General features: G+C 39.6%; 1 protein-coding gene across 8 annotated transcripts in view; it reads left to right on the top strand.

Moving 5' to 3' along the window:
* The first annotated feature begins 6,808 nt into the window (after positions 1 to 6,808).
* CHD9 (chromodomain helicase DNA binding protein 9) overlaps positions 6,809 to 27,462 on the top strand; it is a 100,426-nt gene continuing 79,772 nt past the window's right edge. For 2 of the 8 annotated variants that reach the window (XM_082319866.1, XM_082319867.1), the window contains exons 1-4: positions 6,809 to 7,020; positions 14,992 to 15,069; positions 16,805 to 16,893; positions 25,251 to 26,853. In XM_082319866.1, coding sequence (XP_082175992.1) covers positions 25,417 to 26,853 — 1,437 coding nt within the window. In that variant the 5' untranslated portion in view covers positions 6,809 to 7,020; positions 14,992 to 15,069; positions 16,805 to 16,893; positions 25,251 to 25,416. Of the gene's footprint in view, positions 7,021 to 7,149; positions 7,278 to 7,524; positions 7,543 to 14,991; positions 15,070 to 16,352; positions 16,372 to 16,804; positions 16,894 to 24,313; positions 24,397 to 25,250; positions 26,854 to 27,462 lie in introns of those variants that run through there. The other 6 variants (XM_082319863.1, XM_082319860.1, XM_082319861.1 and 3 more) reach the window with 6 other exon arrangements.

The following is a 27,462-nucleotide window of genomic DNA, read 5'->3' as shown; positions in this document are numbered from 1 at the left end:
TTCAGAGTACAAAGTCCTAAATTGGACATATGAATATTGCAGGAGATGGTGTGAAAAGCCTTGAAAAAGTTGAGATAAGTGACATCCACTGCCTTCCTGTCATCCACAAAGCTAGTAATTTTATCATAGAAAAATACTCCACATCCTGTAACATTAGCTCTTGACTACCGGAATAAAGACATCTTTAACTTTACTAGCAGGTAAAACATTGGCTTTAAAGGAAAATTAATGTTTTAACAGGTTCAGAGCAAAAATGTTCTGTATACGCAGACCACAAGAGGGCAGCAAAAGCTTTTTACACTTAGTAACAAAAAGTTTAGTCTTGTATATCTGGTTTAGAGTACCCATTCATACTGCTCAGTCATGCTCTGCTTTATCAAGTCATTGCCTTACACAAAACTAAGATATCAAACCTTCAAACACCTATCTATGATGACAGGGCTCTCATGAGGCAATACATGCATGCTGCACTATAGGAAATAACTCAATTTCCAGGGTTTATTTCATTGGCTTAGTATTACATGAAGAGTAAAAGGGAACTGAGAGTAAAGCATAAAATAATTAATATTAAAAGTTTGATGCCTGTTTTGTGGCAGTACACATCATATAAAGTCAGGAAACAAACAGCATTTTACATCAAGTACTACATTAAAACTTAACATCTTAGGGATTTACTTCATATGCTGCTCACAACTGATGATACTATGCATACTAGTATGGACGTCCACATTACATAAAACAGTATTTCCAGCTGAATTTCAGGGTGCCAAAGAGGACCCAGTACATAGATCATACCAGTACTCCTGTGTTAATATGTTTTCTGACAAGTTTAAGGGGCCACAACACTACTATCTGATTTTACAGCTAGTTTTAGACTGCAAAACAGTCCTGAAGCTAGAACCCTAACAAGTTTAGTAGAGCTATATGGGCAAGTCCCACACACCTATTGATTATGATTAGTAACCCTATTTATAAGGCAGCTGTTCTCAACTATAATTTCGTTTTTCCTTCAGGAGGGTTCCTTCCCTACTACAGTCTCGGAATACAGTGGCTGACAAACTAGTAACTTACTCTTCCATTTTATTTTATACATTTAAACTACCTGAAGAGTTTCTAAATCTCCTTTTTAGCTAGTCTGAAGTGTTTCCCTATCTAGTATTAGAAATTAGATAAAGCTCTACACTGATACTGCCCTTTCTTCCCACTCCTTACCAAACTTTTACCAGAGGCTTTGAATCTTTAACATATATCTGATTTTCCCATAGTATGTGCTTACCACTTTCACATGAGTAAGAACACCAAAAACCTTCAACAGGGAGTAGAAGTTACCACTAATCCTCTATCCATCTTTACAAAGAAAAACCCTGTGGCTATAACTACTCAAATATCCCTTCCAGTAGACAGTCTTCTCTCACAACACCTAAAAATAGCTCTTTGCATGTCCTACCATAAAAAAAAAACACAAACCCAAAAAAACCCAACAACAACAACAACAACAAAACCCAAAGGAAAACAGCAGCAAAGAACATAATTCAGTTCTAGCAGGAGGCCCATTACCATCTCACAGTCAGGAGCCAGACACCACCAGGAAAGTTTTTTTTATTAAAAAACAAAAAGCACACCTCTACTTCAAATCCCTCATATGGTACTCCTCTCCTTTCTCCTCCTCATAAGAGGTACTTAGTCCTTACTTAAGAATATCCTAGAAATTTTCCCTAAATCAAGAAGCAGTTCCCAGCTCCAGCAACCTTCAAAGCCAGCCCAGAATAATAAATACAAATAGTTAGTCCTACAGTAAATAAATCCTAGTAAAAAGTATTTAACAGCACAAAACTTCAAAGAGAATACTACACTCACTCTAAGCTCTACACTCAAAAATCAAATAATGGTATATCCATTCAGTCTCTATAGAGAGAAACAAACAGAAGAGACTTGGAGATAAAAACAGGAAAGATACATTTTTAAAAGCCTCTGACTACTGCATTCACTTTCAGTATCTCACTTGCTAGCACAACTCAAAATACTCACCCTGTTATCAGATCACTTAAACTACTTCCAAGCTTCCTCTAGACTTCAGAAACAGCATAAAAACTCCAACATATTTCTACTTTAATAAAACCTCTTAGCTGCTATTCCTACACTTATTACTATCTTCCATCTCACTTGAAAACTCCTCCATATTCAACCACTCTATAGACAATCACAGCAAGGCTTCAGTGTTGTCTATGTAGCCCAAAGACAGTCAGGTGACCTTCAGTCCTGTGCTCCACCTGGTCATCAAAAACCTCCAGCTCTGCTCTTAAAGGGCTACTTTCTTCCTAGCACAAGTGCCTAGAAGAGGTCCTGTATCACCTTTCTGCTTTGAACGTGATCTTTACAGACTACACTTTAAACCCCAATTCACAAATCTCCTAAGTCTCAGCACCCAGATTCACAAACTGGCCTCAGCCTATCAAGATAGGAACTTCCATTCTCTCAAAAGACAATGCAGCAAACCTTTGCCAAAACCTAAAATTGGTTACTCCCAGCAATCCCCTAAAAAATATGCTTTTAAAATTTCTTAATGAAAACATAATTTAGTAAGAAAATACTTTTTCAGTAAGTTCACATTTAAAATGTTCTCCTTTCACACTGCCTATTTCATGACACTTCATTTTAGTACTGTCATTATGGTTTTATCAATTAACAGTGGACTTCTGCCTGTCATTGTGGCAATCAGACAATCCAGCTATGGATGTAGGTGTTTGAGAAAACAGCAATGGAAGCAGTTTTAGAAATGAGCATTTTGATACCCTAACTGCAGGTGTACTCAATTTACATCAGTAGTTTCCAGCTGCCAGGTAAACTTTTAGGACATATCATCCTGAGAGTAAAACATTCTAGCTGCCAAGAGATTTCCATCTTACAAGTGGATTACTTGCAAATTTAATTAGCAATCAGATTTTTATTTGTAGTTGTTTATCATAATAGGAAAGGTTTATATGCAGAATTCCAGCTTCTCTTTCTGATCCATACCCTTGGACGTAATTGTTCCCACACACAGAGTCAAAAGGATTAAATGTTGTCTTAAGCTAAAAAGATTTATAACCATACCCTGGTTTATATCTGCCTCTGCAGGGCCGTGAGAGAAACCACCTGCTTCCATGTACTTACTTTGCATCTGCAGTGTTTCACATCTGCAGGTGTACAGCATAGCTGCTCCTTGCAGGAGTTGCAGTGTATATTCCAGACTAAACCAACCTACAAACTGTCAGCCAACAGCACAACAAAACCAAGCAGAGCTCCCCAGTTTCAACTGTGTGGGAACCTATGACTTTGAATATATTCAGAGGTAAAATGTCGTGAGCTTACCCTCACCTTGCAGACTTGTTAATGGCCCCAAAAGCCATCCAGAGAAAGGGTTTTGTTCCGTATTTGTGCTGCAGGTTGCAGAGGCAATGCACCAAGCAGCCAAAACACCTCAGCAAGGGCCGGGTTTGCATGGCACTACAAGTCTTCACCTGCATCACAGGTTCCTACCAGGCTTTCAGAGCGTGTCTACAAAGACAAATGAAGAGTTGCTCTAATAGCAGCAATCTGTGCAGACAGCTGCTCTTTGCTTTCCCAAGTCACACAGAGTGGCTACTGAGAAGGATCAAAGCAGTCACTGTGGCAACAGTGGAATCTCAGCAGCTGATTCAGTGCATGTGAACTTCATTCCAGCCCTGACCTCAATACCCCTGCAGCAACTTCCATGGATAATCAAAGTACAGGAAACTAGGCAAGTGCAGCAACCGATTTCCTCTGCTGTTTTTTCTTGGAAGATTTTATCCCACACTCACAGAAGGATAAAGGATAAGTGCCCTTGTTTTGAGCACACAGGACTTCTCCCCCTATAGACTGCAATGTGTTACAAGGCACCCACATGGTAAATCCTAAGGCAGAATAAATTGCTATAGTTCTGTGGGAGTCAAGAGCATAAAAAATGCATGTGTTCTAACTCTGTTGTACATGGGACATCTGAAGAAAAATATTTATGAAAAATAAAGGAGAGGAGGGACACAGTATTCTTCCATTCTTACCAAACCCAACATTTTAGAAGAGTCATCTGCATGCTATGACGGATCAAGGCAATATAATTATATTGTGAAGCAGTGGTGCTGAGAAAACAAAGATCTCATAAAATATATAAAACCTGCTAAAATCACAACTGTTTGAAACAATAGTAGGATTTTGGGGTGGTGATATAAAGGGGTATAAGTTTTGACAGAAAGAAAATTTAACACTGCGCAAAAGCAATCTCCAATACTGATGAGATATTGATGTTTGAGAAAATGAAGCCCAAAACGAAAATCAACATTTAATTCTGTACATTTAAGCAACCTGTTTTTTTCTACATTCTAAGAGGATCCATTCAGACATTAAGCGTTCATGAGATTCAATGTCCTTTTGAGCAACAGAATAACCAGTCGCATGATCCTATTTTCAGTCATTCATGTGATTTATCATTCTAAGCCTGTGCTCTCAACTTATGACATTACCGTTCACACTATCTACAGCTGAAAGCCCTTCACAATGTTACAATAGTGTTGATAGCTTTATTAAGGAAGTACTACAATTGGCTGGCTAATTTTAATAAAAGGGTAAAGGCTGCCTTTTTTCCATAAAAGTACTTGCTTCTTTCTCTATGGAGGTTAGAGAAGCAGAGACATACCTGTTTTCTTTTAGAAACAACTAGGATGAAAACAAAAATCAGGTATGTTCATTTTTTAAAGCTATTCTCAATTGTTAGTGAGAGAAAGGAAAATTAGTAAGAAGGAAAATCTACAGGGCTGGCTAAAAGAAGAAATTTCATACAGAACCGTCAGCATAACTGTTAACAGCAGTCCTTCTGAATAGTCTGAGAGCAAGATTCAAGTTTTAGCCAAGAAGGAATTGAGAGGTAGGGAAGAAGACAAAAGTGCTGTAAAGCTAAAACATTCAAGTAGCTTGCTTAAGCGTTTGCCTTCTGGAACAATACTGAATAAGAACCTACCTTACGTTTGCATTTACAGAAGCTCAGTTGAGCCATTTAGAAACTCTGAAATCAATTCATGTATTACAATATATAATTAAGCATATAAGATACATAGGAAGGCTGATATTGGGTACAATGACAAACTCTTATCTTAAATGATATCCTAAATATAGAGGTAACAGGTTGGAAAGAACTGGAAGTATGTCTCTAGTTCCCTGCTAGCAAGCTACAGAAGTCTTAGGATGAGATTTCTCATTACGTCTGTGCATATAGTCCTTCCAGGCACAATATCTAAGTGTAGATAACTGACTGGGAATTCTCTTGTATTCCTGGAATTCTCAATTTAGTCCTTAGGTCAACTCAGCAAGAGTTATGTAACTGCTCACCTAAAGAGCTTTTTCTATTTATATGCCACTATAGATAAAAGCGCGAGCAAAGCCCCTTCAGTGATTCTCCTTTCCGCCACACTAGAAACACTCCTCCAGCTTTTTGCTCTTGTCCCCTGCTACAGGCAAATGGGCCCTGTAACAACTTTGTTGCTCAAGACTCTTTAAAAATTACTTCAGATAACATGAACGTACCATGTTTTCTTTGTTAACTGCTACTTCTAAATTTTGATCTTGACATCAATACTTGGCATTTAATGCACTTTGCTTTATATAATCGAAAAAATATTATGTAAAAGCAAAGGGAAAGTTAACTTTGTAGGAATGCATGTGCCTTGTTAGCATATTCCAGCGATCCATTTGAAAATGGCTTGACATGGCGTGCCTGAGGCTACGTCTGGTGGCCACCTTTATTTACTTTTGAAAGGCGGGAATTGTCCTTGCTCTCCCTGCTAGTGCTTGGGCTTCAATGCAAAATCTGGCGATGCCATCAATAGGCCAAACTGTAATCCTGGTCGCACAGGCTCTCCCTAGAGAGAGGGAGAGAGTCAGAGCTAACTAACAGGCTGGATCGCCAACGGAAGTGTGAAACGAACCCCAAATATTTTAATAAAGTGAACGAACGTCCGCACGCCGGCCGAGGCGGGAGCGCTCCTCCCGCGAGGTAAGGCCGCGGCGGGAATCCCGGCCCCGCCGGCGAGGCAGGGCGAGGCGAGGCGAGCTCGGCTCTGCCCCGAGGCGCTGGGCCGCCCGCCGCACTCGTCATGAGGAAACCGCCGACAGCGACTGCGTAAGCGCCTGGCGGAAACGCGCCGGAGCCCCCCGTTTCCCCTTCCCAGGGAAAACCCCCGCTCCCCCCGCCGCCCGCGGGCTGGCGCTCCGGGCGGGCGCCGCTCCAGCCGGCGCCGCGGCGGCCTCTCCTCGGCGGGGGCGCCGCCGGCAGCGGGGCCTGGCCTCTGCCGGAGCCTCCAGAGTAAACGCGCCCGGGATTGGCTTCTGCCAGCGAAGGGGGCCATATTGGATCAGCTCGCCCCGCCGCTCGCACACCATTTTATCGGCTCCGCGGCGGCTCCCCCCGCCCCCGCTCCCCGCTCAGGGCTGCCCCCTCCCGCGGGGGCTGCGGCGAGAGGTGAAGGTGTCTCGGGAAGGAAATTCGCACGCTCCCGTTTCCCCTCCCCGCCTCCTGCGCACACTCCTCCCCTGCGCACACCCCTTCCCCTGCCCGCGTCCTCACTCCGCCCTCCTCTTCCTTCCCCCCGCCGCCGGGCCCCCTCCGGCCCCCGCCGCCGCCGCCGCTCACACCCCGCTCCCTCCCCCCCTCCCTCCCGAGGCGCCGTGTCAGCGCGCGGCGGCGGCCCCCGCGCGGGCGGCCAATCAGCGCGGGGGTGACAAATATGCAAATGCGCCCCCCAGCCCGTCCCCGCGGGTTCGCTGGGGCCGGTGGGGTCGCGGCGCGGAGCGAGTGAAACTTCGCCCGCAGCCCCTCCCGCCCTGCCCGGCTCTGCCCGCCCCGGCCCGGCCCGGCCCGGCCCTGCCCGCGCGGTGGGCGGCGGGGGGAGGAGAGCCAGTCACGCCGCGCCGCCCTCGCCCGCTCCGCCGCCCGCCTCTGCCGGCCTGCGCCAGCCGCCCCGCCACCCGGTAAGTGCCGCCCTCGGCCAGCGGCTCCCTGGGCGCCCGGGGGGGCGGGGGGAATCCCCGAGGGGGGAGGGGAAGCCGCCGCCGCCGCTCCTGCCGCCGCCTCTGAGCCGCCGCGTCTGCCCGAGGCCGCCCCGGCGGGGAGCTGTCAGGCGCGGGGCATCGCCGCCGCCGCCGCCTCCTCCCCGCGCGTGTGCCTCCTGCCGGGCAGCGGCGGCGGCTCCAGGCGCTGCCGCCGCCGCGTAATGGCGAACCCGGCGGTGAGTACGTGCGAAGGGACGGGCTGCTCCCCGCCACCTCCGGAGCAGGCCGCGCTCCAGGTGCCGGAGACACCGGCTGGCCCCGGCGCCCCGTCGGCCCCCCCTCCGCCCCTCCTCCCGCCGGAGGACGGCGCGGCGCGGCCTGCTCGCCGCCCGGGCTCTCCCCGCCGCCGCGCCTCGACCTGCTTCCGCCCCTCGCCGACACCGGCGGCGGAGCCGGCGGGCGCGGGGCTCCTCGCCGGTCCCTCGCACCTCGCCGGCGGAGGTGGGAGGAGGAAGGGGGGCGGCGGCGGGGAGAGCTTTTCCCGGGGGCGGCGGGGGTGGAGCGGGGCAGGAGGGAGGCGGCGGGGCGGGCGGGGGCGCCGAGGGATGCGGTCCCCGCCGCCCCCGTCCTCCCTGCCCCGCAGCGGGGCTGAGGCGGCGGCGCGGGGCCCGCGGGCGGAGGGGCGGCCGGCGGGCGGGGGCAAAGTTTGGAGGGGAGGAATCGGGCCTTCCCGAGGTAGCGGGGTGGGGGAGAGGCTGGATGTCCTGCCCCTGGCCTCTTTCAGGTAGGAAGATGGCAGGGCGAAGGGAAGAGGGCTGGTCTCCTCCTCAGGGGAGTCGGAGGAAGAGGTCGGATGTCCCCCTCTCCCCCAGCGAGGCGGTGGCCGTGGGAGGAGAGGGCTGGGTGGTGGAGGGTAGGGCAAGAATATCCCCGGCCACCTGATGTCGGTTAGGAAGGGGGCTGCGTGGCAGGGAGGGGATGTGGCACCCTCCCAGGCAGAAAAGAGGGAATGTTAGACCTCGTTTCTCGCCACGCAAGATAATAGAGGTGGGCAGAGGGAGGAATTAAAATAATTTCCCAGGGCAAGCGAAGCGGTAGGAAGAAGAGGAGCTGAGTTTGGCAGCCCACTGGCTTGGATCCATGACAGCAGAAAACGTGGGAGCTGGGGAAAGGAATATGGAAGGGGGGAGGGTTGGCACTGGGTGAGGTGTGTCTGGGGGAGACGGAGCTAGGCAGGCAGTCTGCTGTCCTCCTGGGCTGGAGGATTTCTGGGGTGAGGAGACCTGGTGGCATGTGGCCGCAGGTTCCCGCTGCATGGGTGGAGGCTTAAAAAGGGACTTGGCTGTGAAAGTGCAAGGTTGGAATTTCTGATCTGGCACTTTCCAGGTAGGGGCCGCAAGCTGACTTTTTTCGGGGATGACAAGGAGAGGATTTTGAGGCTAGCTTGGTACTATATGTATATAGCACTGGGTGGATAGGTGGCATGCATCTTTATTCTAGTGAAGTGGAGAAATTATGCCACTTCCTACTGAGGCTTAAAGCAGTGAAATGTTAAAACCTCTTCATTCCCTCTTCACACACAAATTTTTGTGAACAGGGATAAAAAAACAGGTGAAGAGAGTCCAGAATTTTCTCATTTGGCTGTATAGCTTTGACATTGAGGTTGATGCATACACTTTTCTGTTCGTAAGAAATGGTTTGCACTCCTCACTGTCTTTGTATCATAAGTGCCTTGAATCTAGCAACTGAAAACTTCCTTCAGTTCATGAAAGCTGTTTAACTTCATCAGTGTGAGAAGATACGGCTCAGTCTCCCTCCCTTACGTAGAAGAGATCTGAACCGTTTGGTGTTAATAATGCGTACTCATGGGGGGGCAAAATAACAATCTGCGAAAGGGATAGGGTTTCTAGTTCTCGTGTCTTCTTTGAGACTTTGTTAAAAAGTAGCTGTAAAAAGTAGTCCTCGCTTCTCAGGAAAACTAGGCCCATCAGTTTTAAGAATTCTCTGCATCTGTTTTTAAACCTGTGTCATTTGACACCATCAAGTTCCCATTTGGCAGGTGTGAGGTAATCTAATTATTTCACCTTGTTTTACATGTAATCATTTGTATGCAAATATAAATATGTTTAGCATTCAAGGCAGAATATTAATATTCAGTCACCTTTGAGCAATATCTGGATTTTTAGTCTGGCTCTGAGTTTTAATTTATTGGTGCATAGATCAACTTCTTGCTAGTTTCTTTCACAAGGCAAATATTTTAAAATTAATAATTATTCCTATCTTACACTTTGTTAAATTAGCATCTTTTGGTTTTGCCTACTCACAAAGTTTCTACACGCCCCCAGCCCCTCACACCCCCAACTAAGAATGACTTTCATTGTTTCTGCATCTGGTACGTGAGGCTTCCAAAACACCGGGGACTTCAATGCCCAGTTTTGGTAAACCAAAGAGCAAAAATTAATATACGTGTTCTTGAAAGCTAACCAATTCAGGGACCCATGTGCCAGGCCCTATGTGTAAGTCAAGGGCACACAGAGAAGTTGGTGGGAAGTCAGGTAGGATGTGAACTTCAGATATCAACAACTCTGTGGTTACTGCCCATTGTGAACTCTCTAAAGTAAATGTGAAGTTGCTTTCTGTTTTTTTTTCCCCCATTGGTGCGTAAGCCATGTCAATTTACTTGGCGTTTGTAAGACGATGAGGGCAGGCACATAGGTAGTTACAATGCATCTGCACTGGTTTAGTTTGTGCTAACTTGTATGTGTTTAATCAAGTAGTTCAATTTATAAGAATTTATGCTGGTCTTCATGATGAAGATGTATTAACTTATCTCACTCTGAGTAAAGCTGTCTTTTTTTACTGTAAAAAGAACTGGAATTTTAAGTCTCACAATTTTTCAAGAATTTTGAGGAATCTCAGCACCTATTCATTTCACATGAGCTACTGGTGCTAAATGCTCCTGAAGATTAGTCCAAGAATTCAGTCATGGAGAAATGTCGATGAAAGCACAGTGTGGTTTTTAAAAAGTATTTTTAGTGATGTTATCTAAAAGATGTATGACATGAACCACTACTAAGAGACTATGGAGGCCCTAAAACAGGCATTGTTCATTTGTTTCCTTTTATGAGAGACAAGTTAGTGATGCAGGCAGATTAAAACAAAAAGATTGACATGCTGCTTTAAAATTGCCTTGTTTGTGCAACCCATAAAGTAAATAGATGCGCTTTTGTTCTTACTTGCCTTATATAGCTAATTGTAAAAATTTTTTTTCGTGTATGTTACAAGTTTACAATACAAATTTTCCCTATAATTAAAGTATATGTATCCTTCAAACACCTCAAAAGTACAGGTAAGCTGGACAGTTACATATTTTATGGGTCAGGATTCCTTACAGTGCATTATTTTCTTTTATATCAGTCTTGTAGAAATAATCGTCCAAACACTGCATCGTTGTCTTTCTTTGATACTTTAAATGCAATTTAGGATGAGGAGAAGTTGGATCTGATGGAGTTGAATGGCATGATCCTATTCATCACCAGATTGCAGTATTCTGCTTCTTTCCGCCACTATATATGAACTAAATTCTCAGCAGCGTTTGGTACTTATGTTCATAAATCATCCAGTTGAAATATTTTTCTGTGTTTAACTGAAACCCAGTAGCCCTTAGCACTCAGTGTCTTTTCTAACAAAACTAGTTTTGTGGATACTTTCTAGTCTTCCACTGACCTATCTTTATTTGTCCTTTTAATGGTCTTAGTGCTATCAAACTATGGAGCTGTGAGCTTAATGAACACTTACAAATCTCACATTCATTTGGGCTCATGTAGTGTACTCTCATTCTATTTTCTAGTGCTCTTCCTGTAGTTAGAAATGGTGCTTCAGGAATGCTGGGTACAGATAAATGGGTTATGGAGAAACCATCTGTTTATTTAGTCAAACATTGAAGAATTGATAGCATTACTGGAAATATTTTAGGGTATTATTGAAGTATTCTCTTTCCCCTTCAGCAAAAGAAACTATGATGTTAAGAAGTAGGTCTTTTACTGGTACAACAACCACCAGAAAGAGTTTGGGGCTTTTGCTTTGGTTGAAGGAATACCAGGGTTCTCATATTTTATCCGTCTGGCCAGTTCATAAATGTGAGAGAAAGCTGGCCAAAAGTCAAACAGGCTGAACATGTGACATTCTTATTTACAATAGTGCAGGGAGGAGCAATCTTTTTTTAAGCAGCATTTTTTTTTCTAAAGTATCACTTGGAAAAAAGTATAATATGGTTTACAATGACCATGTTTTTGAGTAACTGCAGTATTGAAAACTTGCGGAAGATCAGTGAAGCTATAGCTTGACTTCGGAAACATTAGTGTCTTAGTAGTACTTTCAAAACATACATATAGTAGTATTCAGATGGATGCACAGCTACCTCTTAAAACGAGCTTTAGTGATCAAGTAAAAGGCTACTTTTGGCAGCACCTTGGAACTTGGTTCCCCTTTCGGTGCTGACTTTACATTATGTTCACTTACTAAGCTGCAAGGAACAAGTTACAAGGGAGGAAGCTTTTTTTTTTTTAACTCAGAATTCAGCAGAAATATATTGGTACAATATGGCAAATGTGTTGATATCTTAAACTGCATCCAGATTACCAAAGAGATATCAAATATTAATGTCTTTAGGCTGCAAGTGTACATGCGTCTTTCTTTTTTTAAGATACATGTTTTTGTTTTAATCTTAAATCAACAGTTAAAATTTGCAGGAAGATGGAAAAATGTTCCCATCCATTTTCTGAAGACAAATAGTAATTTTGACTTTGTTCTTTATCTGAGTCATATTAGAAAATGTAGTAACTCTGGTTACCAAATTATTTCCTTTTGCAATGCATTCTTGGGTGCTTTTCCTTGTTTTGCATGAGCAGTATTAAAAGGTTGGTTCACTCTTTTCTGCTGGTCACTAAAATTCAGGAATTCCTCCAAAATTTATTCTGCAAATGGCTTTTGAAGAGTAAATGATTTTATTACATTCGATACTTAACACCCTAATGAAGAAAGCTTTAAGCTTCAGAAAAATTACATCTGTATAATGGCATGAAAATCTACCCATCTGATATTCTACATGTTAGAAGAAATCTGAGAATTAAATAGGATATATTTTTGTGTCCAGTTACCCTGTAGTAAAGCCATTGTAGTTAGTGGCTTCCACCAACATTAAAAACAGCATTAGGTAAGACAATGGGCCTGATTCCGTATAATATGGTGTTGCTGGTTTCAGTGTGTAGTTTTTGAAAGTATTTTTTGCTGGTTTTCAGAAGCTAAACTAAAATTTAGCTTCAGAGCCAGATTTTTAGGTAAGTTTTTAAGAATTAATTCATAGATACTCTTGAGGGACAGCTGAGTATTGTCCCATTTCACTGGGGGAAGTTTTTTAGAATTCGACCTTGTCAGACTCTTGTGGCAGAGTATTGATGTTCCAGTACAAGTCTGGAGTCTCTGTCTATTGCAAGTGAATTCAGAAACATGTCCTGAATGTGCTGGAAGCCATGAAACAAGATGAAAAATGTTGTTTTGCTTGAGTTATCAGTTTTAATTCATTTCTTAAATTAAGAAGATTATGTTGAACAAGTCACAAACTTAGAGTGTGTTGCTTAGCATGTGCTTGGGAGGCACTTTTCTGAAAAACTTTCATATCAAATCGCCTTAGAAATGGTTTCTTTAAAAATAGAGAAATTGTTAATGTAGTATGAAGTGGGAAGTCTGAACCTGTTCTCTTCAGTGGGGTATTATCATGGTATCCTAATCTGCTTGTGTCAAGACTTGAAATTGTGCTCTTTTTTTCCAAATCTTTACAGAGAAGACTTCTCTCTGTCAGTGTCAAGTCTTCACAACTGTTGGTCTGTACTCATAGATCAACAGAGGTGATCCTTTGCATTGTTCTGGTTGGTACTTCCAGTTTATAAACTTGCAGGAGTTCACAAAGATGCCTATCAGGCTAGAACGTGAGAATTGTTGGAAGTTAGTGTATTATCAGATAGTGAATTGAAAGAGGGCTATGCTGTGAAGTCTTTTGTCTCTGATGGTTTGTAATGAAATCTTGGTTTAGGCCACATGTGAAAATGAGAAGGCTTTTTTCTGGTTTTCAATGCAAATGTTTCTCTACATGTTAAAATGGCAATGTCGTTCCTCAGGAAAGATGCCTAAATTCAGAAACATATTTTGTAGGTCTAATTTAAGGTGTAATGCTGAAATTTATGGCAAAGCTATAGAAACCCCTTAATGCTTGCTTCAGAAATCTAAACAGCATCAAGAGGATTTTCTTTTTAAATTTATAGAGAAACTTGTGTGACTTGTCTTTCTAGTGACCAGAAGTAATCTGTAAATTACAAACATGTTACACTGAACATGTTATTCTAACTCTTTTGACAATTAAAGAGGGTAAAAGGAGACATTAATATTCTGTACAGACACACTAAGATTTGTGGGTAGATCTTTTAAAGAAAAAAGTTGGTTTTAGCAATACTCTAACCTGAAGAAAGGAACATTGGTAGATTTTGTTATCTGTATTAGAAAAATAAGCAGGAACGCACTGAAGTACTGAAATTTATGAAAGTCTTCACAGGTACACTTTGGAGAAGCAAAATGGCAATAATGTATAAAGCACACAACTAGTTACTACTATAGCTTCCTTCAGTAGTCTTGTGGCCAAACCCCTGAACTTCTTAACAGTTATTTTCACTAAAATAAACTGACTGAGGATAAACTTTGTTCTTCCCAAGAAGATTCTCCAAACTCTTAGTATCTTTTGAGCTCTCAATCAATTGTAGCAAATTAAGATGCTGTCATTCTCTCTATTATTATTGCCCCTTTATTGCAATTAATGCCCACAAAATATGAATGACAAAATAGAATGTATGTATACACCTCTGCCATTTTAATGCAAAGTTTAATGGGTTTGTTTAAACTAACAAGAGGAAGGGTTAAAACTAAATTGGGAGACTACACTGAAGCAGCTGATGCACATGTACGTCTTTTGTTCTGTAGGCTGTGCTTTGAGGGCAGTAACCTTTGGCAGAGAGGTGAAGAAGGTAGTTGAAAATGATAACTTCTTAAACTGCTGCTGTTAAATTTTCTAAAGGGTATTTGCAAAGACTGAAGTCATAAAAGCACGCAAGGATTTTGTAGAAAAATAAATTGTTTTATTAAACGTACGTGATGTTTTAAAAAATAGAAACTGGGATAAAGTGGTTATTCTAAACTAACTGAAATGAACGGTTTATTTCCTGTTACACTAATGTGTATAAAAGACTGTGTTTTAGTGTCCAAAATGAGAGAGATTACTGTTGTTCAAAATTTTTTGTTAGTAACAGTAATGCTTTAGGATTCCATCAAGAACATAAGGAAATCCATGTGTGCTTAGAGAAATGTGTATTTTTCTCTAAGTATTTTATGAAGAAACTATGTTAGTTGGGCTGTGGAAGATAATTTTTCAAAAACTTTCTAAGATAGCTTCATATGTATCTAGGCATGCTTATAACAAATTTAGTTCTGATTCTATTTAATGAAGTATAAGCTTTGTTGTGTATCAGTGAATTTTTTTCCCAATTTAAGGTTTAAAAGCAAGCATTAAGACTCTCTTCCAAAGAAGGAGACTTACAGAACACTTTTTTACCATATGTCATTTAACAGATATACATACATACATACATATTTTTATATATATATGTAATTAAAAGTTCACATGCAATATAGCTTATTTGAGAATCTGTGGAGATAGATCCCATTTTGCTTCTTAAGAAAGCTTGAAGTTCCTTTTGTGTCTATTCCTGTTTGGCACTTAATATAATCATCAGTGATTCTTCTGCTGTCTGAAGTATTTCTTGGGTTTTACGTTTAGAATAATGTATCATAGATCTGGTGAATGTATATTTAGTTATATATGTTTTTTTTTTCTTTTCAACATAGGATTTTTCAAACTTTTAAGTACTCCACAATTGTCTCCATATTGGAAGCTGTTCAAGCAAGTGGACACTGTCCTAAAGAGTAAGAAACATCTTTTTTTCTCTTTATTTTGAGGATTCACGAAGAATCCAGTTGAGAAAGGATCCAGAACAGCTATGTTTTGGATAGTCAAGAACTTAAGATAATGTCTGTATTATATGGTAGTTACAGGTGAATTAGGTTTCTTTTTTTGCTGTTGAACTCTTACAGCTAGGAGAAAGTACTTGATTGCAAGTTTTCAACTTTTCTTTTTTTTTTTTAACTAAAAACAAATTTTTGAGTACCTCTATTCAGTTAATTTATATATTGTAAAACCTTTATACTATAACTTTGTTTAGTCAACAAAGAACTTTAAATAAACAGACGTTTAGGAATTAAAAAATATATTGAAATGCTGCATAAAACCTGACAGTTAAGTAATTTCAAACTTGATTCTACTGGACATGAAAAGGACTTTTTGCATGATGGGAGTTCCAGTATAGAAAAAGAGAACAACTAGAGGAAGTTTTCTGGCTGTTCTGATACAAAATGCATATCACATCAAATAGACAGCAAACAAAGATGGAAGTATTTTAGCAACCTTCACCTAAGTATGTGTTTGGGCACATGCTTATTGTTTATGAATTCTAGAAAAAAATCTGTGTGTTATTTAAGTGTCCCTATTAATGTACAGCAGAGACATTTTAGTTCAGCAACCTTGGAATAAGTCTTGAAGTTACTGAATAATAAAAGGAGGATAAATGTAATAATTTATGTACCAAATTAGTACTGAATAAATGTTTTTACTGGAACATTGCAGGCTTTTGATAACTGTTATAAGCAATTTATATCTTTGACATGTTACAACATTGTCTCAAAGATGTGGGGAGAAGTAATCTTTGTGTTAAAATCTGCTTCTTAAATGCAGTGATATATGCTATCTTATCTTTTAAGAAAGATTAAAGGATGAACTGTATTAATATTCTTGCAAAGGTGTTTAAGAGTTTGTCATCAAGTAACTATATTTAGGGAGAGGGAAATCTGTATTTACTGGAATTGGGGAATGCTCTGTGCCTTGGAGAGAAGGATGATGTTTTTGAAAGGGTAGCATTGTTTATGGAAAAACAAACTGGTATAGAATTTAAGTTCATATACTTCTTGTCTGTCTGTTAATGTTAGAGGGTGTTTTTGTTTGCTTTGAGGCTTTTACACACAGGCCCTAGAAGCCCTTACTTTCACCCCATGGACATTTTACTGTAAACTGTGTAATGTTTTCAAGCCTCTTTCAGATTAAGAGAGAACCTCTCGAAGTTGAGCTCCTCTACCTACTGTCAAGGCAAGGAGCAGGATAAAACTGTCATGCAAGTATGCTCTCCTAGAAAGGCAGTGTCAATTCCTATTGGCAAGCACATCTGTCAGTATGTAGTAGCATACTGCCCTTAAAAGATAATATGTACAGGGCTTTTTGCACTGACAGGTTTAAAACCTAACCTCAAAACCTTTTTCCATGGTCCTTATATTGTGTCTTAAAGTTGCCCTAGAACTTCTAGTATTCTGGCACGTACTACCCTTCAACCTTAGAGGTTTGTAGGGTTGGGGTTTTTTTCAGTGGCCCTACAAAATGGGCACTTTACTTGCCTATTTATCAGACATTTATAAAGTAATGGCTACTAGTCATTGTGTATTAATTCTGGTGTTCTTGGTTTTATGGTATCTATGAAATTTTTAAGTATTGCATTTGAATATATACTCCTGAAGTTGGTTATTTTCTGACTTGTTTACCATGTTTCATTTTCAGGTCTCTAATGATGAGGTATCCGTCTGGATTTAAAGCACATCTCTGAGGCTCTTAATTCTTCATTAAAGAGATGTGTTCTACATTCATGGGTGAGGATATTTTTTATCTTGACTTGGGCCCTTTTCTTAAATATCTTGTGATATATTTTTCATTTATAAGATCTCAGCAACTTATTTTTATGTCTTATAGGTTAATCAGATACTTATTATAGTATAGGGTTCTTTAGGTGCCTGTGCTAGCTCTTAATTCTGACCCAAGCTAATTATTAAACTTTGGAATTCGTATATCTCAGTATCAGTGCTCTGACTAAATCACTCTCTTAGTATTACAGATAGAGAAACAGCATGGTGGTTATAGGTAAATAATTTAAAAACTAGTCTGTGATTTGAGGCTCGTTTTCTGATATATACAACAGTTCTACAGGCTTTAATTCGGTGTCTCACCGTACAGCTTTTGAATTTGGAGTTTTGGGAAGAGAGAAACTCCGTCCTGGAAAGCAACAAAAGGAAAGGATGTGAATTTTGTGCAATTAAAAACAAAACACTTTTTTTTCAATAATATAAACCGTATTTCAGCTGAAGAAACTTTGTGGTATTACACGCCTCCACTTCAAAACAGTAGAAACAAAACAACCACAAAAATCTCACTAGAAAATATGCATTTTTCTAAATCCTACTAGTATTTTTAGGTTTTGTAGCGCGCTCAGTAAAATAGCTAAGATTACCTCATCCATTACAGAATTTCTTATGTGTTCTCTCCAGATATTAAGCACTGCTTGCTGAAATATTATTTTGAGACTTTATAAATTTACCTTGAGTTAAAAATTGATGTTAAAATGGATCTCTTAATGAAGTATAGTAAGTGGCCCAAACATGTGCTGTGGGACTCTTTGATATCATGCTGTTTTATACAGAGAGTTCTGTGATACACTTTCTCTTTGGTGTGGTTTTGCTCTGTTCAGCTTAAGCAAAGCTGCTCTCTATAAAGAAGCTGTCCCATTCACAGTGAAGGCAAACATCTTTGAGGATGGTAGAAATTTGTCTTTAGTTGCATTGGAAGATGAATTTTCTTTCCAAGTGAAATGCCGTTTGTCGTCTTGGTTGACTTGAACTTTCATGAATGACCATAACAATTGACAGTTACTGGATATTTTTTTTTCTATAAATCTTTAATATTTATTTCCCAGAGGCTACCAGTTTCAGGAGAAAGGAGGAGAGGTGGTAGAAGGGAGTTTGTGCATGTCTGAGGAGTAGAGGGGGAAGCAGTTACATTAAGTGTTCGGTGCAAGCAAAACAAGTGTAGGTATGAGAACAGACTACTCTGAATTACTATGACAAGCACACACGAGCCAGTTTGCTCCAGTTTTATGCTCTTACTCGGAGTTGGAACTATAGCCATGGACTGGAACCTAGTCCTGAGAATTTAATTTAGGACCGTCGGTTTCAAATCTTTCTCTTCCTAATCTTCAAATAAAAATGCAAGGTACTTGAGTTATCTTTTGAGTATTTAGCATGATGCCTGTGAACTCAGTAGCAAAATAGAGTTTTAAACAAAACCAGTATGCTCAGGGGGTGATTTTACAAAAGGGATGGCTCATTACTCAAAAATAACTATAAATGCATACCAATGGAAAGCAATTTTAAAATAAAATAGTTCATATTTATATATATAATTGTATGTGTATTTTTTATTTATTATGTATTTTTTATTTAATGAAACCATTAGGCTACCCAAACAAGTTTTTTCCTAATTTTAGTGATAACAATAAGAGAAAATGCACCTTTTCTATCTAGCTACAGATACCGTGGCACTCTTGTACAAAGACTTAGTTATTCCCTTCTGTTAGGGTACAAAAGAGTTCATCTGTACTAAATGTCTAAATGTTCTTTTTTTAATCTTCTACATTTCTGGGATTTTGAGGAAATTGTGCTGTCTCTTTGTGCATTTTAAATTTACCATGTACATTGATCTTTAAATCTGTAATAGAATATCATTTATATTGGCGCATCAGTGGGAAGTAACTTCTGTATTATTTAATTTACTGCAGCTTTTTGAACTCTGCCAAAGCTTTAGTTATAATGAGATCGGACAAATAATGATAGTGTAATTGTCTTTTATTTTTAATAATGGAGAGGGAATGTCTCTATAATTTCCAAATATTATGCAGAAGTGATCAGTTTTTTGAGCATCTGTTTTTTAACACACTGTATTGTCTGCCTCTTGACACAGTGTTTCGTCTGCTGATAGATGGGCAAATCATACAAAGCCACAAGCCTGTCATGCTGTTGTGTGCTACATAGAACTTAGCAAATGTAACAAGTTTTTCAGATCTCTTGTTTGGAAGCAAGTCTGTTATGCCTGGTTGCATTGCTTTCCTAAAAGAAAACAGAAAAAACAAAACAAAAAACACCACTTTGCACGTATATAATGTGAAACTCTTCCCTAGTTATGTCTATCTGTGTTTACCCCTTCTGTTTCCTTTACCTGTAGTCTGGATTTCTGTTATGACATGCTGATGTCATGCTTTTATGACTTCAGTTTTAATTCCTTCTGTCTACTGACTTGTCCCTAGCTTCTTTCTGAGGTAGCTTTTGTTATTTGTCTGAATAGCCATTGTTTCACCTTCTTTTGTGAAAAATGGCCATCAAAGTCACTGACTTCCTCTTATCTATGGTACTGTCACACAGTCATGTGAAGCAGGGATACTCTGTCTCAAAGTGTGGATGTCATGATAATGTGCTGAATCTTTACCTGATTTACTTGCTTATAACTAGAGTAGTTTGTTTTCTGTTGTCACTTCATCAAAAGTGATCAACAATGCAATTAATGAAATAAAACACTGTTTTTATTATCTTGTGCTTTACTGCTACTCCCACTTCATTTTTTTTTTTTAAAGCAAAATTTGGTATCTTTGTTCCATTCTGTTTTCTCATGTGTTCACTCTTTTTTGATGTATTCCATAAAATAAATCTTTCTTGCCTTTTCTTCTGGTCTTTAAATCTTGTACCGTTCCCTTCATTTCTGCTCTTGCTTGTGTCTGTAACTACAGCTTGTCATTTTACAACTCAGATCTACCACATGCTAACGTTATATAAAAGGGGATCATCTCTTTGAGACTTTCAGGGTATCTGTTTCTTCTTGGTCTTTCTTTCTGACACGATTAAAGGGTTGTTATTAAACTCTGATTGGCAACCAAAGTGGAGAAAGTCTTCCCTCCCCACCCTGCCCTTGCAAGGAGTGGCATTAACCATGTTAACTTGAAACCTCAGTTTCCTCACCTTGCTCTGGTACTGATTCATTCTTCTTGCACACACACTTAAGGAAAGGAATCAAACTAGGCTGAGTGTAGCCAGTTCCATTTCTAAGCGGTTTTGAATGTAATAAGTAAAAGCTGAAAAAGATCTTAAAGTTTAAAAGAAGTTAGCATTATGGTAGTAGTACATGAGAGCTGCTTTTGCAGATTAAGAGGAACAACAATAGTGCATTGCTTTATATTCCATTTGTAATAGAAAAGATAGTTTTAGTCCATACAGAGCACAACGATTTTAAATGAAAAACATGGGTTATGCAGAATTTAGTGGTTTTTCATTCACTTCAACTAGTAAGATCTATTTTAATACCATTTCTCCAGTTCTAATACTTTGGTTTAAATCTTTAATTTAAAATTGGTCTCTTAATGTTAACAACTAGTAGGTTAAAGAAAGTATAGGTGTTCAGTTTAATGAATAGCGACCAGACAAAAAAAGCCCAAGAGCTGGGAGATGTTTCTGTTCTGATTCAAGTGTGTTTGCAGAATAACTGAATACTCCTTGGAGAAAATGCTATGTTTTGTGTGAGACATCAAATGATACAGTTGGCAATCCGAAAAAATTTGCTGTTTAAATTCTAGATGCTTTAGCATATCTGAAGATGGCAAACCTTGAAATGTGTTTCGCCTTAACTTGGGGGATACTAGTGATGTTTCCTGGTAATTAATTTTAGAAAACTTCATGTTATTTTAAAAAAAAAAAAAAAAAATCACTTTTTTCACAATAGTGAGTCTAACGTATGATTTTGTTATATGGCTGTTAGGTAGTAGTTGCCCTGTAGTAGTAGTAGTTCCTGTTGATTAGTTTTCTGCATAAAATCAGCTTGATTGGTACAAAGCTGAGAGTTTAAAATACAAAGGGAGAAATTAAATACTGGTAAGAAATATTGCTGAATGCCTCTGGGTTTCATTATTTTCAAAAACCAAAACAAAAGCCACTGCATAAAATTCTAAATTTACCAAATGTCCTGCAGTTGGTAAATATTGTTGAAGCAATTCCAGCTGATAGGGGGCAGTAACTTCTTAAATTCAAGTACAACAACCGTAGTCTTCCAATTGCTTTGTCAGGTTGTACCTCTATTGTGGTGCTCGTTCTATTGTCTAGAATTGGTCCAAGCAGTTCTTAGACATTGATGTTGTAGAAGGATCTTGCTAACTTTAAGCTGGGCAAAGATTAATATTAAATCGGTATACAAGACAGGTAGAGAATTTACACATACAAAGTATTAGTATTAATTTAGTTTTTACAAGAAGTGTAACTGCATCACACATTGTCAATGTAAGAGGGCACAAGGGTGTCAAATGTATTTACTAAGAGAAGTCAAACTTTAGATTGCTGTAAAATGGAATTATTTACCATAACAGTGATTGCTTGTGGTAAAATACTTAGTTTTGACAAAACAAAGATTTTCCTCTTTAAGGAAGAAGGAAGAGCTCTTTTTCCTCTCCTCCCCCCCCCCCCCCCCCCCAACACATTCTGCTTCTTTTGCTGTAGTTTGCTTTATTGAGTAGGGATTCAAAACTACCTTCCCCATTCTGCTAAATTGCAGTTCCAATAGGAGCTTATCTTCCATTAGAAGTATTTTGGGACTGGTACTATAAAACACTGGCTGCTGTTGCATTGTTAAACTTGTAGTTGTCAAGTCCAATAGATGAAAGTCTTCAAAATATTTATTTCCTTGAATGCTTTTCTGCCAGCTGAAGGTAAAAGCATGACCAAAGTTCAAATTGGTACCACAGGTCTGTTTGGGGAAGGAGAAGGCTGGATAAAAGTGTGTTAAAACATAATTGTAGCTGCCTTCATTTTCTATATAAGAGGGAGTAAGGACATGGAGAAGAGAATCACTTGCAGAAAGCATGTAAAAAGTTTTCATGTCAGAACTTTTTTGTTTCATTAAGTTGGATGTGAGGACGTTTGGGTTTGTTTTTTTTTTTAAGGAACGGACAGAAAAATAGTACTTGTGTGCCAATTAGGTTCAGAAATGCATCACAATTTGCCTTCATATGCCTTCACAATTTGCAAGCTGAGCATCTGATGTTTTCATATTCAAGTATAGCAGAGAGAAACAAAAAGGACAATTGCTCAATAAATTTGGAAGATCATTTTGTGCAAAAGGCTAGTTTCTCCAAATCAATATCCTTGAATTTCCAAGTTATCCTTTTCTTTGGGCTGAAAAAATGTGGTGGATTCTGTAGACACTGAAGAAAAAGGCTAGGGGTAAAAGTACTTCTAAGGTCAAAAAATAAGGTGTCTTTGCAACAGAATTGCGTTCAGGCTATCTACAGCGGTATCTTTGCCAAAAGAGGTTTGGGTTGGTTGGTTGGTTTTTTTTTTTTCTTTTCACTTCATGATCACCTCTTTACAGAGAAGCTTTCTTCATAATAAATTTACGCTGGTCTAATTAGCCCGGAGAGGTTTCATGTCTCTAGCCTTCAAATTTCTCAGTTTGGAAGTTCATCTGTGCTATCCATCTTACTTGGATCCTTGAAGTGAAGCTGACATCTTCAGGTTATGTTTCCTTTTCATACCTACTAAGGTTTATTTGTTTTACAAAGCCTTTGCATTTTAAAAAGAGTTTGTATTATTTGTCTCTTATTTCCTCCCTTTTTTTCCTTATGCTGAAAGAAAGTAGGAAAAACTAAGATGTGTTTCTTGGGTTTTGAGCAAAGCAGCAAACTTCTGTGAGGCAAGCTCAGTTACAGTGTCACAAGTGCAGTGATGCCAGCTGTTATGCTTGTTTTTTTCCCCATTTCTTACTATAAAGGTACACAGTAGTCAGTGAAACATGAAGAGATTGTCTGGTATGTGTTTTTTCAATATAGGGTTGTTTCAGTCTTGTTCAGTGGTTCTTGGCTACTATGCAGTTAAACTCAGGAGCATGTATAGTAGTTAATTACTATAGAGTAGCTGGCCCATATGTCACTTACACTATGTAAAAAAAAAAAAAAAAAAAAAAAAAAATTGTACATCCTATTGTATCTGTATAGCTAAAGACAGAAGAAATCTCTCTTTTGTATTTTTTCAAGTTAGCACAAATTTAATAGCCTTCCTTACAAATCACAGTGAAATATAGTTCATCTCTGGGCATAACCAAGGAGCTGTATGCAGTTTGCTGAGCTATTTATACTCAGTCTCAATATGTAAACTTTTATTGATACAGGCTTCAAATTTGAGTTTTTAACAGTAGAGTCCTTAATAGCCTGGAACATGACATTTTACATGTGGCTACCACAGCTTCCATCTATCTTTTCCCAGATGGGGGGGTTCTTTAATTAGATAATGTGTTCCGTGTCTACAATATTCTTTCCTTGTACTTAATCTGACTTGCTTGTCTTCTCTTAGCTGAAATAGCTCTCCTCTGACTTATCTTCTAAGTTGAAATGTCCTAAGATGAGAGATGATTATAATAAAAACGCTACAAAAACCTCAAACCATGCCACATCACCTACCTGGATCCTGACGTTGATTTATCAGCTGTTGGAAGGTGTTTGGTACTGGCAAAGTCATCATTCTGTTGCTTCTAATCATAAGCAGACAACTTAATCAGTGTTAGAAGATAATGGGCTCTAATTTATATTACTGCTTCCTTTAACTTGGGACTTCACAAAGTCCTAACTTTAAGCAGTAAGTTGTACATGTATCATCTGGAATCCACGGCTACTTTGCTATGCTAAGCTGTCACCTTCCTAAGCTTCTGTGCCTTTTTATGGCACCCTTGTTCTCTATACTGATAGTAATTAACACTCATACCAATCCATACTTGATAGATGTCACCAATTGGTGTCTTTCAGTGTGATACAGAATCCCTCTGTCCTTTTTCTGTGTAGACCAGAAGTTTTATATACCCAAACCCTCAACAAGGTTGTTTAATTTAGGTTAGGCTTTATACTGGCTATGGTCACAATACTTTCAGTGGAGTATAAGCAGAACAGGTTTTCATCAGCTTGTGAAATACTGCTTTGTACTTAATAGGTTCAATATGAACCTTGTCCATCAGAGAATATTTTGGATTTCCAGAGTGTCCATTTCTGGAAGGATCCTATACTCATTTTATTCTTAGGAGAATTCATTAATGAAGAATTGCAACTGAAATGGAGGAGGAGAGCATGAAGGTGAGCTTTAGTAGTAGGGTCAGGAATTAAAAGCTGTGGCTGTTTTCTTTCCTTTTTTCTTTATGGTAATTAGATACCTGTATTGACAGGATCAAGGAATGATTATTCCATGAAGATGGTGATTTAAAGTGATTGCTCCTCTGTTCTAGAGGTCTACTAGTTATCTGGGGAGGTAAATTATCACAGAGACACATTTTCATTCATTTCCCATTCTGTTTGATTACACTGCAAATGTGCAAGTTTTTAGGCTAAAGTTAAACTAACCATCCTTCTCAGCTCCTCTTGCCTGAAATCCCTGATTGCAAACTAATTCATTGGTGATCACTCAGTGATGCTATGAATAAATAAAAAACAACTTGTGTTTCAAAACTAGATAAGTGTGTAAACTTTGTTGAACCAAAGGTAGTTCTTTTCCTGTGTTTATCTTTGACTGTGTCACTATATTAATCCTCTTGTCTTTAAATAAGAGTTCTATTATGTCTTGAAGTGAGATAAAATACAGTTTTTTTCGGAATCTTACTTAATGCAACTTAAATAGAAGAAACATAGTATCTCAGCTTTTCCTACTGAAGTCAAGGTAGCTTTGTTTTTAGATGTAGTTTATAAACTCTCAAGTTTCTTGTTCAAACATACAGAATTATTGTGTACATTTTATGTATTATATGATTTCTTTCTACAAACAAATTTTAATTCTGGACTACTAAAAAACAGTCCTCTTAAAATTTGGTAGTTTTAATGAAAATGGCAAAGGAGAATCTAAAAGTCTGCTTAGGTAATAGAGCAAACTGAACGAAAAAACATTACATTGAAAACATCAGATATTACTTTAATTATGTACAGCACAAAACCAATAAATGCTGCACAGGGCATCGAGTATAAGCAAAAATAATTGATTTGTGGTTTAACTAAACTGTAAATTTATGAACAAAATATCAAAAGTCCATAAAAGTGTTGGGGAGGGGAAGGAGCAATGAGAAGAGTCATGAAAGTAATTTTTCTTTTTTCTCTTCCCCCCCCCTCCCATAGGATGCTTTAACACCTTAAGACGAATGTTTCATCAGAAGCACTAATGGATGTTGGCATGCCTTGGATAAGGCGGTGACCGCTGGATGTCATTTGTTTCTGTTCACTGCAGAGAGCCAAAATTGACTCCAATTGGAGTTGAGAGAAAAAGCAGTACAGACCTATCAAGATGACTGATCCTATGATGGATTTTTTTGATGATGCCAATCTTTTTAGTGAGACCTTAGAAGGTTTGTCAGATGATGCCTTTGTTCAACCTGGACCTGTTTCACTTGTTGATGAATTGAATTTGGGTGCAGAATTTGAACCTTTGCACATAGACTCATTGAACCATGTGCAAGATGCTCAAAATCAACAAAAGATGAATGAGTTTGATCAGCTGAATCAGTATGATTCACTGAAACTTCACTCAGTAAATCAGTCTTTTAATAGCTCAGCTGACAACGTCTTATCACCACACTCTCAATTCAACTGTTCACCAATTCATCCACAAAACCAGTCTAATGGGATGTTTCCAGATGTGGCTGATGGTAGTCCTATGTGGGGTCATCAAACTGCCACAACTGTTTCAAATCAAAATGGGTCACCCTTTCACCAAGGACATTCTCAGTCTATGCAGCAAAACAAAAGCTTTGTAGCACACCATGACTTTGCCTTATTTCAGGCTAATGAACCGCAGCATCAGTGTGCCTCGCTACGGTCGCAACAAAGCAGAAACAACACGGGGCAAGATGCTCTGAGTCAGCCAAAAGACTTCATGGAAGTTAACGTTTCTACTTCTCACAGAGTCAGTGTTAACCACCCACCTTCAGTTTCTAATCCATCAACTTCACAGCAGCCTCTGTCTGTTCAACCGTTTTCTCAAACTGCAAGTGCTTCAATACATTTTTGTGGGAATCAAGAAGGAAATTTTGATGGACAGTCCCCAACTATTACTCCATGTTCTGTCAATAATAGCCAACAATTTTCATCTCCTTATTCTTACTCTAATAACCACATTTCTCCTACCAGCCTTCTTCAGTCTTCAACAGCTCTTTCTACTAGCCAGCAGACACACTCTATCTCTGACTTCACTGGAAGCGATGCCTTTACATCTCAAACAGGGACCAAGCAAGAAACAACTGAGCACATGTTGAATCCTAATACACCTTTGAATTCAAATAGTTTTCAAATGTTGCATTCTGCGCATCCTCAGGGCAACTTTAGTAGTTCAAAACTCTCTCCTGTGAATATTAGTTTTCCAGCTTCTGCTGGTTCTGCGTCTCAGATAAGCCATTTCACTGACCCTATTGAAAGCAACGGTTTTACATCTTTAGATGATAACTTGCTTCATCAGGTCGAGACTCATAATGAACCATTTACAGGACTTGACCCAGATGACCTCCTTCAGGAAGACCTTCTGCCACAGTTTGATGACTCTGCATTTGTTCAGGATAGCACAAGCCATGTTTTAGAGCATGACCTAGATCACCATATAACCCCACAGCAAGTAACACAGTCATCTGATCTTGTTCGGGCACAGTCTCAAAGTCAGATCCATCCTTGGCATTCTTCAGTTTCTAATCAGCATCTGCAAGACAGAAGTCGTGTAACCTTACAAGGACAGGTATGTAGGGATTTGAGGGGCGGGGGTTTGAGCCGTTTGATTTGGTTGATCTGGTGAAATGAATAATAGTGACTGGTGTTTGTGCCAAAGCATGGTAACTGAGGTCTCTGAGCTGTTGTTATTTGACCCTGAAGAAATCTACGTAACTGCTAGTTTAGGAAAAAAAAACCTGTTGGTGCAGACCTTTCTTTCTCTTGTTGTTTTCTTACCATTGTAGAGAACAAGATTTTTATGACCTGAAATATTTAATCAGAGAAAACGGTGCCGGTCCTTCTGCTGCTTATATTTCCCACGTATAGCAGAGAAAATTGGTTGTTTTATGATTTTGGTGTTTTGGTGCAAATATAATGGCTTATTGTCTTTTAAAGTACTTATAGCGACATATTTTTAAGAGCTTTAATAAGGCTTGTGTGGCTGATTTCCTGCAAGAATTGTACTGGGTTTGTTGTTACTCGGTTCTTTGCTTGGTATCTTTGTGCTCATGCTCATTGGCTAAAAATACAAACTTCGTTGTTGTTCTTGATGTGATCAGTAATAACAGAAAACTTACAAAAGCCTGTGCCACTGTTTGATTTTGTTACTTTTGACTAAACCAAAAAAAACTCTGCA

The sequence above is a fragment of the Platalea leucorodia genome (assembly GCF_965183815.1).
Source record: "Platalea leucorodia genome assembly, chromosome: 8".
Lineage (NCBI taxonomy): Eukaryota > Metazoa > Chordata > Aves > Pelecaniformes > Threskiornithidae > Platalea > Platalea leucorodia.
Note: the sequence above shows the minus strand (reverse complement) of the source record. Positions and strands in the feature narration are given on the sequence as shown.